The sequence below is a fragment of the Lathamus discolor genome, chromosome 7 (genome assembly GCF_037157495.1).
Source record: "Lathamus discolor isolate bLatDis1 chromosome 7, bLatDis1.hap1, whole genome shotgun sequence".
Taxonomy (NCBI): Eukaryota; Metazoa; Chordata; class Aves; order Psittaciformes; family Psittacidae; genus Lathamus; species Lathamus discolor.
The window spans coordinates 2254881-2268885 of NC_088890.1; the positions used below are offsets into that span (position 1 = coordinate 2254881).

Genomic DNA, 14005 nt, shown 5'->3' on the forward strand with positions numbered 1-14005 from the left:
AGCACTGTTAACCTCCAGTAAATGACAGTTCATTCACCTGGACCACACACAGGCCCCAGGCTCTGTTCAGAACAAACAGAAAGGCTAAGGCAGAGGCTATGAAATGCTAAATCGCAGTTAACTCCACAGTCAGGGCGTCCAGCTCCCATTTCCTCAACCCTCTCTTTTGCTTGCAGAGATGGGGTTAAAAACCCAATTCCCATTACGAGATAATGAATAAAGAACCCTGCAAGACCTCTTATAGCACAGAGGTTTTGTTCCTTTTCCATGCCAATGTCAGCCTTCAGTGAGCTGCCTGCTCAGGACACCTATCCATGAACCCACACTGCAGCCAGGCAGGTGATACTGTGGAGCCTCCCATGGTGGCCAGGTCTGGGAGGACCTACCCTGGCTCTGCCCCACTCCATCAGCGCAGGGGGACTTACCCTGGGCTTAGGGAACCCAGGCCTAGTGCCAGGAGGGAGGAATGCATCCCTCCCGTGCACGGGTCAGCTGCTGCCTGGCAACGGGAGCAGGGGTTTCCATGGCACTGCAAACAAGAGAACAGGAGACAGGAGGGAGCCCAGAGCTGAGCAGAGCTGCGGCCACACCACATCCATGACCACATCCATGGCCACGGCTCCCCCTCAGAGAGGAGCCCCAAGGAGCCCTCCTCTAGGTGAGAAACCAGAGAATAAAGGGGTGAGGGCAAGCACAGCCGCGTCCTTTCTGTTTTGACATCAGATTGAGTCCCGCTGAGACAAGTGGAGGTGCTGGTGTGTGTCACCACACACGAACCCTCTCCTTCCCCACGGGAGAATGGGAGCGGATACATTGGGAAACAGGGCACATCTGTCCCTGGAAGAGCTGCTCTGCAGCTCCACCTTGGAGTGGTTTCCCGGCGAGCACAACGAGCCTCCCCTGCAAGCGATGGGATCATTGAAATCATTTGAGTGTATAAAACAAAGGCTCATCCAGTGCCCCGGGAACACAGTGGATGGATCTGTGCTGGGTTTGAGAGCTGTTTGCCTGTTTGCTTTGGCAGGTTCTTTTCTGCAGCTTGGTGCTAAGGAAAAGGGCTGAATATGTATTTCAGTAAATTAAAACCACGAATGCCTTATCTGTTGGCTCTTGGTATGTACCTACTGAAACATTAAAGTGTCGGAGGCAGTGAAATATACGCCAAAGGATTCTGGCAACAAAGCTACTTTTGTATTTGCATTATTTAGCTTAATAATTATAATTCCCCCAACCAGCACTTGTGTAGCTTTTGGCATTGTTTCCAATGTGATGTGCAAACAACCTATTAAAAAAGCCCCCAAAATACCTTGATAAAGTGCTTATTTATAAGTTAATCTTAGAAACAGATTCCTATACTTGGCTAAAACGCTATTATAAAGCACTTTTAATCTCAAAGGGTTGCACTGACAATTATTTTCCATATACCGGTATCCTCTGCCTACTCCTGCTTTTCAGTCTCATTCCCTGTAGCAGGAATTTAAATCACCCACATGAAGATGTTTATGAGAAGGGGTTTAGATGATAGAACCAAGAAGAGCACTAAGAGGGCTGAACATCCCGGTGTTTGCTGGCCACAAAGGGTATTCAATGGAATGCTGCAGGCGTTTGCCTTCCTGCCCCTGCCCTGATGTGGTTTCCTCCAAAACTCACATCAGCAGCAGGGGTTATGTTGTTCCAGGATGTAGATGAGGGACCCCTAGGGAAAAATACCCCATCGAGTTATGCAAACATGACATCAAACCAACGCATCAAGGGGGCTTTGGGAAAAGGCTCTTCATGAACTGAGAAAGAGAGGGGAAACACTTGGGATGCATTGGAACAGCCCAAATTCCACCTCGGCATCTGCGTCTCATCAACAAGGAAGGTTTGACACCTCCAAAGAATAAGATGCTAATTGGGCAGCTGCACAAACACAGCCAATAGGAACCGCAAAGCACCAAGGACGTACACGGAAATTAGGCCAGATGAGTTTAGCTCAAAATGCTCAAAACCTGGAGGCTGTTCAGAGCAAGAAACGATGCTCTAAAATAGCCCTAAAACCAGTGCGAGTGGAAGAGATCTGCTTCCGTGTCTTATTCCAGTGCGGATCAGGAACGGTCCCAGCAGCAGAATTGCATCAATTCACTAATACCTCATTGGACCCAGCTTGCTACTTCTGTTGATGAAAGGGTAACTTTATCAACGGTATATCTGTTCTTTGTAAGTGAGCTCATTACACTTACACCTTTTCCTCTAGGAACCACAGCAAAGGCTACAAAAAGAGACAGGATTCAGGGAAACCAAAACCTAACCTTGAGCAGTTTGCCAGCCTAACATTAAACACAGCAGAGTTCCCTGCAGCATGTCTGTGCAGCGCAACAGCCAGTCAGCCTTATTGCAAGAAACCCCCAGTGATGAAGTAGTTCCTCATAAGAGCTTTAGGGACCACAAATGTTGCTTGTGAACCAGCAATAGGAGGATGAAAAAGTATGGGTGTGGATTAGATCTGGAGGTGTGGGTGGAAGAACAGACACGGGTCTGAGTTGCTTGTTGTCTCCAAATTGGATTGTCTTCGCCATCCCACCAATGCGTGCGTAAGGAGGACTGTGTTTTATGTTAGCCAGGGATGAACATCTCCCTTTTGGGCTCACAACACAAATACTTCCCAGTTGAGTGAAGCTTGCTGTTAATTCCTACAGACACAAAAGGCTCAGTGGTTCAGATCCAGAAGGCCCCTGGGTCCATCAGTCTGCAAAACCTACTGCATCAGTTACTGGCAGGTCCCAACTGACTGATGCATTTATGGTTTTCCTTGGTCCAGGGTCAAGACCGTCATCTGCACGTACAATGTCAACAACTAAAAGTCTCTTCTCCAAAACTGGAAGGGAATCCCAGCTTGTGCTGCCAGGTAAGACCGTGATGCTCCAGCAGCTTTTTGATGTTAGGTCAAAGGAGAGGCCAATCACTGGCTTCTTATAAGCCGTATCCAGCTCCCTGCTCTTGACTGAGCACTGTTCAGGTGGGATGCAGCAGATCAGAGCCTCTTTGCACCAGTCCTGATATTCTGCCTTGTGTCTTCTACATCCCTTTTGTTACAGAAAGCCCAGAAAAGGATGAAGAAAAAACAAAGAAAAATCCATTTGCAGCTCCTCCAGATTTCGATATATTCTCAATAATGGAAAAGGAAAGACAAAAGGCTCGGGAGGTACGTATACATGCTTTAGATCAATGTATATACAGGCAGCTCACTGGGGCAAACAACCGGGGAATATAACACCGAAATGTGCTGCATGAGAGAAAATAATAGCTGCCAGATTTAGCTAAGATTCCCCCAGATCAGCTTCAAGTCCATGATGAGAGATTAACTTTACCAAGAGCAGATCTGAGCACAGCGTTGCTGGTTGCTGGTGCAAAAGGTGGATATTGTCACATTGTCTGCCTGCTTCAAGATTTACCACTCATTCGTGTTCCTTGAGAAGAAATCAGTGCTAACAGCACTTTGTATGTTTCTGTATAAAGCTTTGATGCAAGATCTCTTGCTTTCCACTTCAAAAGGCTTGGCTTTCTGCTTGGAAAGCTGTATTCCAATGTTGGATGCGACCTTCATCTGAACTGCCAGCAAAGGAAATGTCTGGGAAGGAGGATAACATGGGTTTCACGCCTTAGGTTTCTCTCCATAAGATAGGGAATTGCAACCAGACCAGAGAGCTGGGTCCCAGGAATGTCTCTTTCTTATTTCTACAGTGGACTTCCCTTAGGGCATGCCATCCAAAGGGAGAGGCTATCGCACCTCTGAGAGCTCTGATTGCTGCATGCAGTTGCAGAAGCCAGGCAGTGGTATGGAAGCAAGAGGCCTTTGCTTCTAAATCACAAAGGGATGATGACTGATATAGTCTGGTTTTCTCTTGGGTTGAAAGTTGCTTCGTTAGTACAGGGAAGGGCTTAGGAAGTGCACTGAGGATGTCTGCTGAGTGATGTCCTCAGCCTAACCCATGCCCAAACTGTGCAGACAGCAATGAACTGCACTTCATCCCATGTGAAAGCACTGAGTATGAACAACCTTTTACCCTCCAGAAGGCTCTGGGGTGGGTTTAAACAGATGCTCTCAATGTGAACTTGCAGGTTTACATGCCTTTGTGACAGTTGGAACAGTCAGCGCTGAGTGTGGGCTGTCCTCTTGTTCCCTTTTAATAGGGGACTTGAAGGCTGAATCTCTGCAAATTTCCATTCTCTCCCAGGAATAACCCAGGAAGGCAAAACGAGGACAGTGAGCAGGTACAAACCGGCACAGCTGGTGGCTGGATGCATAATACACATCAACAACCTAATGGGAACGAATGCTAAGAAAGGAAGCGTTTTGCTTGCCTCGAGAGCAAGTATGATGGGCATTAGTCAGATGAACCAGGCAAACGTGCAGCAGCAGGGGATCAGCCACCTTCTAGACTGTGAATAACCCCTCGTGCCTTTAAACCCACGGCAAACACAGCACATAATCACACCATCCACATAACTGCTTTCTCATAGGAACGCGAAAGGATGAAGACCATGAAAATCCATGAGAAAACCACTTACTCCACTAAAGTAAAAGCAAAGCAGAAAGAGTTAAGGCAAGCTCTGCAACAGGAAGAAAAAGAGGAGGCCAGAAAACAGGCAACAGCTGAAGAGAGACTGAAAGCTCTTCGGAAGAGTCTTTTACAGGGAACAGCCTGTAAAAGAGGTAGGGAACAGTTGGTATCTTTGCAATGGTGCCGCTCAGCTGGGTGGCAGCCTAAAGCAAAACTCAGAGAGGGGATGGGAGCAGCAGTTCTAGCTGACTGGTGAGCTCTTGTAGACACAGCACTTCCACACTGCATCCTACCAGCCTCTGGCCCATCTCCATCTCATACCAATGGAGCTCATGTCACCTCCACTTCCATAGCCTGGGTTACACCATCCCCTGTGGCCTTCACAGTAGCTGGGAGCTCTCAGAATCAGCTGGGACCGTGTAGGACCTTGTGTCATGGAGACGTTAATACTAAGCTGACTTCAAGTTGGATTTTAGTGGATGTGGGCCTCTGACACGAGGAGCAGCTTTGCTATTAATGTTTACAGGACATTAACTTTTGTAAGGACCAGATTCCCCACTCCATTCTACCTGGTTTTACCCTACAAAAGCCCATATGAAACTGATCCTACAATATAAAAACCTGTATTGCTGGCTCCAGTGCCAGCCGCATCCACGCTCATGACAGCCTACATGTCCACTGTGTTTTGCCTTGGCTATATTTCCTTCTCTAGTCTGATCAACTTGATCTTCTCATTGCAGATTACCCAGTAGAAAAGCAGACCTTCCGTGACTACGTAAATGACAGGAGAGAGATATTTTTACTTGAGGTACTTGGCTTTAAGAATATTACTTTCTATTAATTTCATTACTCTTCCTGGTGTTGCTTTGGTTTGGTGTGGGGGGTTTCCTCCCCTGAAATCCATCTCCTAGAGATCCTACCAAGGAGGGGCATGTCAGACCTCATGAACGGGCTGTCCAAGTCCTGTGTTAAAGACACTCATAGTCAATAGCCTAGCAATTCCAAACCAAGAAAAGAACGTAGGCCATTGGCACCATCCAGTAGCAACTATTTCATTGTATAATATATATATTAGATATTAAAATATATATTTAGTATATGTAATATGTATTATATATATACTGACCTTTTGGCTCCTGCTGTCCTATACGTAAGTTATAGCTGGGAGCTATTCTGAACTCATAATAAGGGACCCATGCTGGAATATCCCCATTATTCACCTCTATTGTTGTGCTGTAACAGACTGAAACAAACTTTGTCAGCCAGGGGTTAATGCAGTGCTGAGATTTCTGGCTTCTGTCCTTAATTTCACCTTTTATTTGCTATATTACTTCTGAAATATCTCCTGGCCCCTATTCACCTAGTTTGTGTTAAGACGCATACCTTGGTTTGAAAACCTTACCCTCTCCACTAACAACTATAAGGTAACCAAGAACAAAGCTAAAGCAACATACCTTTAACATCAACCAACCAATGTGACTGTGCTGCCTTTTGGGTTCATTTCAGTATGGAATAACAGTACAGAGAGAGGAAATTCAGAGGCTGGAGAAGATAGCAAGGAATGAGGAGAGGAAGGTGGAAAAGGCTGCATACTGCCTGAATAAGGATGCTGCCGTTTTTGAAGAGTTCCTGAAGGAGAAACAGAAAAACTTTGTTCAAGGCCTGAAAATGTAATGGATGTGGAGGGAACCACCCCTGTGCTCTTTACACTGGACACAAGAGGTCTTTTGCTTGACCCCCTGCAGGGTTTTGGCTGGCAAATCCTCTGTGTCTGAGCTTGTCCAGAGTTACAGCCCTTTCTCCTTGCACATTCAATGAAAGAGAGGAAGAGCAATAGCTGGGGGATCCCCTCACTGCAAAAGCCTTTAATGCGGCTATAGCAAAGGAACCTATTGCTGACCCCACTACCTCCATCCTTCTCACATCATCCTCACTAGAGGGAGATGCCTCTGCCTGAATGCTCACAGCAAGAGCAGTCCCCTAAGAGGATTCAGCTGAGCACTTGGGTATCACAAGGGCAGAGCAGCAATTAATGCTCAGCAGCAGCCGCATTAGGAAGGCTTTAACCTGGAAGCATTGCTGGGCCCCCATGCTGTCTTTGCCAATACATGTAGGAGCTGAGCATCCCTTGCCCCATGCTGTCTTTGCCAAGCAGGAGCTGAGCATCCCTTGGGACACATGGATAGCAGAGATTTCGAACACTCCCCTCACATCTATTTCTCTGTTTCATATGCACCTCAAATCCCTCCCCACTTCCTGATGAACTGTTTCCCAGCTGATGTTCATTCCTTCTTCCCCAGTGCTGAAAAAGAAGCTGAAGAGAAGACAAAGAAAATAGAGGAGATCCAGGAGGTCACTTCCGAAATCAAGAAACTCCAAAGGTTACGGCTGCACTATTCCACTCTTCCTGCCCAGCCCTTAACAGCTCCTGCAGTGCTTTACCCTCCCACCCTTGGGAAACAGGGAATTGGGGAAAAAGATCTCTAAAAGTATGAAGTTTCAAGAGTGAGAATCCTGGAATGGTTTGGGTTGGAAGGGATCTTAAAGCCCATCCTGCCCCAACCCCCTGCCACGGGCAGAGACCCCTTCCACTGGAGCAGCTTGCTCCAAGCCCCTGTGTCCAACCTGGCCTTAAGCACTGCCAGGGATTCATTTTCCAGGAAGAATTCCCAAACTAGCAAGCTGAGAGCCATAGGGATGTGACCAGGCAGCATCCACATGAGGAACCACAGAAAGCACGCAGGGCAGGTTCCCATTTGTCTTTGCCTGTCCATGGAGACATGTGCCCTGCTGTCCTTTCTCTGGCTGATGCTGAATACCAGGAGTTGGAAAGAACCTGTTCAAACAGGGGCTCTTCCTCCCTGCTAACAAACTGTCCCCTTCTCTCAACCCAGTGGCATATCCCAATTGAGGATCGATCTGCAGGAGTACAGGATGTACAGGAACTTCCTCCGTCAGCTCTCTCTTAAAGAGTGGCAGGGGGAACACCGCAAAAGGAACACAAGCACAAGGGATGTGAAAACAGCACCCAGCGCTAGAGAAGGAGATGCCTCACCTTCCATCCCTGCAGAGCAGGGTGAGTGCCAGGGGAGAGCTGCCCACCCCTCACTGGGACAGCCCCATGCTCTAAGGGTCCACCCCTCCTTGTCTCCAGGCCAAGGTGGGACAGCAGGGACAGATGGTGCCAGTCCCAGCAGTACCAATAACATGGATGTGCCGAGTTTCCTGCCCTCTTCAAAGACTTTGACTGTCAAGTCCTTGCGGGACATCAGGCCACAGCTCATAAAGTTCCTGAAGACTCTGTCAACAAGGCAAATGTAAGTACAAGACAATGCACACAACAGACTGAAGTGCTATAGAGAGCCCTCAGCTGAGGGAGTCAGCATAGAGGAAACCGACTCCTCAGCTTTGTGGGCATACGGAGAGCTGGGTCTGATTGGAACAAGTCAAATGAGCAGTAGAAATCTATCGGGTGCGCAAGTCAGTAGAATCATAGAATAGTTCGGGTTGGAAAGGACCTCAAGATCATCCAGTTCCAACCCCCCTGCCACGGGCAGGGACACCTCACACTAAACCATCCCACCCAAGGCTTCATCCAACCTGGCCTTGAACACTGCCAGGGATGGAGCACTCACAACCTCCCTGGGCAACCCATTCCAGTGCCTCACCACCCTCACAGGAAAGAACTTCCTCCTTAGATCCAATCTAAACTTCCCCTGTTTCAGTTTGAACCCGTTACCCCTTGTCCTGTCACTGCAGTCCCTGATGAAGAGTCCATCCCCAGCATCCCTATAGGCCCCCTTCAGGTACTGGAAGCTGCTCTGAGGTCTCCCTGCAGCCTTCTCTTCTCCAGGCTGAACAGCCCCAACTTCCTCAGCCTAAAGTACCCAGATACCTGCTCCATCCTCAAATCCTCTGCTCAGAGCCTTGCCAAAAGGATTTGGGGTGCCCTTGAGGTAGCCCCAGGAGGAATCATAGACCTGCAAATAGCTGCCTGTTGTTTTGCCATTAATGAAGGCCTGAGGCCCCTGGAGGCCCACATTGCACTGAATGCTCTCAGTAAGAGCCTTCAGGCAGTACCTGCTGGGATGCAGGCAGAGAATCACTGCTGTAACATAGGCAGGGCCAGCCCAAGAAGAGGAAGGGCAGGTGGGACTATGGGATAAGTATGTCCAGAGCCAGCTTCTTGAGGGAAATAGAGCAAGTGCCTGGAAAAGCAAAGCATGAGTGGCTGCTGAATCTCCCAAGGGCAAAAAAACAGGCTACCAACAGAGTCTGAAGTAAGTCATCGCTGCAGGGCCATTTCCTCTGCCTCCACTCAGAGCACTGCAGATTCCAGGCTCTCCCAAGCCACTGCACTTACTGGGCTGCTGCCACATGGCAGGAATGATGCAGGCACAAGTGGGCTGATGTTGACACGATGCACATGGGGTTTTCACCCCTCTGTAGCACAGGGGATCAGGTCCAAGTGAAGGTGATGAGCAAGCTCTGCTACCAACAGGAGTAAACCGCAACGGCAAACACCAACAGTGCCCCTCATTCACTAACAAGGTCTCCTCTGAGCTGTCATTTCTCCAAGGGGCTGACACGCAAAATGCTTTTTCAGGACCTCACTGGAGGATGCAGAAATCGAAACGAGCTCGGATGAAGATGAGGTCAGGAGTCTCATGTTGAATATTCACAGTTTCTGTTTGTCCTGTGTCCTTTACTGGTGTTACGGATTTCTTTCACCCTCTAAGTATTCATTACGCTATTGAGGAGTTACTGCAGCCATCACTTGCCAAAAACCTACCATCACCCCAATGCTTGCCATCCCCCAGGGAGGGGGGTGGCACTAGATGATCTCCAGAGGTCCCTTCTGACCCTAATGACTCGATGATCCTATATCATACACTGGGAGACTGGGAAATGAGGGGAGTTATTGGGTTTTCAATGGAAAACCAAAAGGAGGAAGGCAGAGATTCACCACACGTGTTTTCCACTCCAGGACCCCGAGCTCTACTTTACTGACCCCCAACAACTGCTGTCTATTTTCATGGAGATGGAGGATGAAAACTTGTCCCTCCTCCAGAAATGCCAGGAGACAGAGGAAAGTCTGGACAAGGTCCTACAGACTTTTATCACCACATATGAAAGCATGTAAGTGCGATCCTGCAAGGAAGGGGTCCCTGTGCCTCAGTTTTAAACATGAGTGACCCCCTCTTCTCCCCACTAGCACTTCACCGTTGGGCTGCATGCTGCAGACCGCAGGCCATGCTGCTCACGCAGCACACAACAAAGACTCTCCCTCACCCCGTACAGCCCAAGCTGCAGCCCATCCAACTCCTCATCTCGTGAGCCCATAGGAAAGTGTCCCCTCCATGTCATTCAGGAGATGGGATTTGAGCTCGGGACTAGTTCCTTAGTCCTCAAGGCACCGGCTGGGGAACTGATGCATTTAGATCCTGGAACAAACCTCAGCCAGAAGTACCATGTAATTCTCACCCAGAAAGATCAAAGGAAGACCCCAGGTGTGTTCTGGAGCGATCCAGACAAGCACCTACTCCAACTCAGTGCAAACCCCTTCCTAGAGGTAGCCAGCGAGGAACCCAAGTGTATTTGTAGTACAGTGTTTCAGTGACAGGTAGACACACACGTTCCCATTTAAAGTGTAGATTATCCCCTTGGAACAGTTTATAAAGGTAACCTACTTCCCTCATTAGTTACTATAAACCCCTGACTATTCAGCCATGCCGCTGGTCCCTCCCCAACACCAGCAGTAGGTGTTATTGCTGTTATTCCAATAAATCCCTAGTTCCCTCTGCCTCGGGGCTGCGGGTGCGAGCACCCCAGGAACGGCACGAGGTGTTACCTCCATCTGCTGGCAGCAGGAAGGATGGTCCCAGGCTGGAAAGCAGCAGCAGCAGCAGCAGCAGCAGCACAGCAGTCGCGTGTTTCGGAGATGCCCTTTCGTTACCCCTCCTTTCTCTCGTGGCCTAGGGAGAAGGAGATAGCAGAGCTGAAGGAGGAGGTGGCCACCCTCAAGTCCTCCGTCGCCGAGGAAGAAGCGAGAGCAGCAGATCTGAAGCTCAAAGTTCAGCTCTTTTCCTCCGGAGAATGCAAAGCTGATGAGCAGGTACATGCCGAGATGAAGGCAAAGGGGGGTTAGTTCATAAACAGTTCCTCTCCACCAGCCGTACCCATCCTGGGACGAAAGCAGCGGTTGCACTGGGAAGGGATGGGTGCTGTTTCTCAGCAATAGAGCAGGTTTGGGGCATTACTGAGGAACAAAGTGATGTGTCTGCTCCATGCAGTGCCATGAGGTGGGAGCTGGGCTCACAGAAGCAAGTGGGCTGCAACCCATCCCAGACCACAGCGAACCTGGGGAGATGAGATCAACAGGAGAATGGCCCCATACACCCATCTATCCCAGACACTGGTGCTAGGGAAAGAGGGAAATGAGCAACTGAGCTTTGTCGAGGGAATTAAAGGGCACTGATTTCCTCTGCTTTTGGAGGGATGCTGGGGTTCTACCGGGCAGAGCCTCTTACCACATCCCCTCTCATCTCTAGGACAACATTCTTGCGAGCCTGAGGAAGAAGGTGCAGGAAGTCTATTGCCAATGCACTGGGGAAAGCGAGGGAAACCTGCAGACAGTGCAGATGCTAATGGTGTTAGAGAAACGGCTGAACGATTTACTGGACATCCTGGAGGGAACCCCACCAGAAAAGCTAGAACACGCTAAGAAACTCAAGGAAAAGGAACGGAGGATAAAGTAAGACGGGACACTCTTCTGGGAATGGGGCCTTTCCTTTTAAGCCTTACAGCCAGAAGCAAAGCCACAGATCAGCCTAGGAAACTGAAAGCCTGTGTGACCAATCCATCCCATTTTACCTCTGCAAAGGCTTCACAGTCATAGTGCTGGCATGTCCCAGCCAGTAGCTTACAGCTGCCTTAGAAAAAAACTGGAAGCTACATTAGAAAAAGGCCAAATCTGGAATAATTAAATACAAGTAATAATAATAAATAATAGTAACCATAATAAATAATAAGTAATAATAACAATAAAGCCCAAACAAAACCAGATTCGAGGATGAGAATGATCATCAAAAGAAGTCAGTTTTCAATAACAATGTTTAAACTGAATAAATAGCGAAACCACTGCTCTGTAGTGATTTAGCACACTCAAGGTCTGACGCGTCCTGATACTTGGTCAGGCTTCAGTAGGTACATAAGGGCATTTGTCAGCAATGCCTGCCCTCAAATGGCTCTTCCACACCACTCTTAAGTTAAATAGTAGCAAATTAACACCATCCATGGAGGCTGACACGAGAGACGTTCCTTTTGGCTTACAGACATGAAATAGCAAAGATGCTGCTGGAGAGCTGATTGTGTCTGCCCATCCTCAGGTGAATCAGATCCAGCAGAGAAAAACCAAACAGTGTGAGGATCTAAAGCCAGAACAGCGACACTGTCGTCCTACTTACTCTTTTTCTCTGCATCTTTCTTCACCTTTGTAGTAGAAAGGGTGTGATGCTTCTTCCTGGTGCTCCGTAAAGGGTTTCACATTCTTAACTCACAAAAGAAGTAGGACACGCTACTTCTACTTTGGGGAGGAAGGAGGATAACTCAGGAAGGAATCTGACCGCCCAGATAAAAAGCAAATCCCACCAATGAAAAGAAGACCCTCAAAGAGCATTTAAACTTCTGAAGATCGTCAGGTTTAGAATTCATTTCCTCTCCACCACAGTGTTCCATGAGCCCAGATCTGTTCCAGTGCTTCATTTCCATAGGGAATTGGAGCTGGTTAACAACATCAGCCTCCGCTGTACCCCTCTAGTCAAAGTAGCTCCATGGTTACACTGGTGAGAGCTTCAGACACAATGAGCATCATTCACCTCCAAAGCTGGTGAGCATCCTGATCAACTGTAGAGTGTAAGTCACCTGCTGAAAGTGGTACAGAGCATGTTTGTCATGGAGAGCAACCATCCAACATCTCCATTTGCAAAGCTTGATATGCTTTTTCCACCCCTCACTCCAGAAAGGACAGGATCAAGTACAGCAAGTGTTTCCCTCTCACCACCTTCCCAGCAACAGGACTCCAGCAACAGCTATACCAAACCCCTCTCCTCCGGTGGCCCTACACTGTTAGATGTAAGAGGAAATGTTAGAGGTTGATGTGTGCCAAAGGCATATTTGGTGCATTTAATTCATCCTTCATTCAAAAGGCTCAGAGAGGAAAAGCTGAGACAACAGGAGAAGCAGCGGGAGGAACGACTGAAAAAGGCCCTGGAAAGGTCGAAAGCAAATGGGGAAATGAAGGTAAGTGCAGGAATCCACAGGAACCCCTCACCAAACAGCCCACTGCAGGGAAGCTGCGGGTACCTGAATATCAAGGACTTCAGAGCGGTACAGCTTGGGGGTGGCACCCACACTTGTGTACCCCAGTTTACAGGACTGATGTAACTTAAGCAACTGCTGGAGTAACACTGCCGGTTATTCCAGCACAGTGCAAGCTTCAGGCCACAGCTCCTGGTGCATGCTTCACGGGTCAACACGACAGTGAGGACATGCGCTATTGAGAACAAGCACCATGAGTCCCTGCCCCTTCACTCTAGTTAAAGCAGTAAGGTTCTGCAGGGTCCATCAGCTGTTTCTTTGGACTTGGCCTTCCTCAACAGTACAAATAAGGCTTTAGTCAGAAACCAGCTGCAGGTGCAATAGCAGGCTATAGGAGCTGACGCAATAGCAGGCTGTAGAAGCTGATGCAGAAGCACATGCACTGCCTTGAAGTGCTTGACACTTATTTCCTAATGGAAAAAAACCCCACACTTAAACACACTGAAACCTGCCCAGAAGAGAGCAAGGGGCCAGAGCCCCTCGAGGAGGAGCATGGCAAGGTGGATCAGCCTTAGGTGCATGGTTCAGACACGCTGCCCCAGCGCAGCACTGACACAGGCGACTCTGCTTCCTCTGCAGACCAGCAAGAGGCTGATGTTTCGCTCTGCTCTACCTCCCAAGAAGCCGAAAAGAAAGCCCAGACAAGAAGAAATAGATAAGGAGAAGGAGGAACAACTCTATTACTTCACCTGACAGCACAGCCTCACCCACAGCATACAGGGCTGATGCTGCTCTTTTTCATAGGTCTACATTCTTGCGTGGTTGATCAACTTCACTCCTTTTTCTACCCCAAAATCCCAGGGGAAGGTGCATGCCACAGCCCCTTTTCTCCCTCTACTGATCTTTTGCCTAAATAAATGAATTTAAATTGTGACATTTTGCTTCTCAGGCTCCTTCAAGCAACGATGCTCTCCTCGTGCAGGTTTTGATGCATATAGCACTATCCCTCCAAACCTGACCAGTGAGATCTATCACAGGCCTGGCAACAATCCTTGTTAAGGCACAACTAAGTCAGGCACCCACAAGACATTTATTATAACCACAAATCTGTTGGAGGCCTACAAAAACCAATGGCTAAGCAT

At 48.4% G+C, this 14005-nt stretch overlaps 1 protein-coding gene across 1 annotated transcript; it reads left to right on the forward strand.

The window, feature by feature from the left end:
* Positions 1–597: 597 nt before the first annotated feature.
* On the forward strand, positions 598–13733 carry CFAP100 (cilia and flagella associated protein 100). Its single transcript, XM_065687624.1, has 15 exons — positions 598–658; positions 2801–2887; positions 3078–3184; positions 4504–4696; positions 5285–5352; positions 6051–6214; positions 6845–6925; positions 7439–7620; positions 7699–7861; positions 9151–9199; positions 9532–9683; positions 10524–10659; positions 11096–11298; positions 12752–12845; positions 13503–13733. Exons 1-15 carry the CDS (start codon positions 598–600, stop codon positions 13614–13616), a joined length of 1854 nt encoding a protein of 617 aa, XP_065543696.1. The 3' UTR covers positions 13617–13733.
* The last annotated feature ends 272 nt before the right edge of the window (positions 13734–14005 follow it).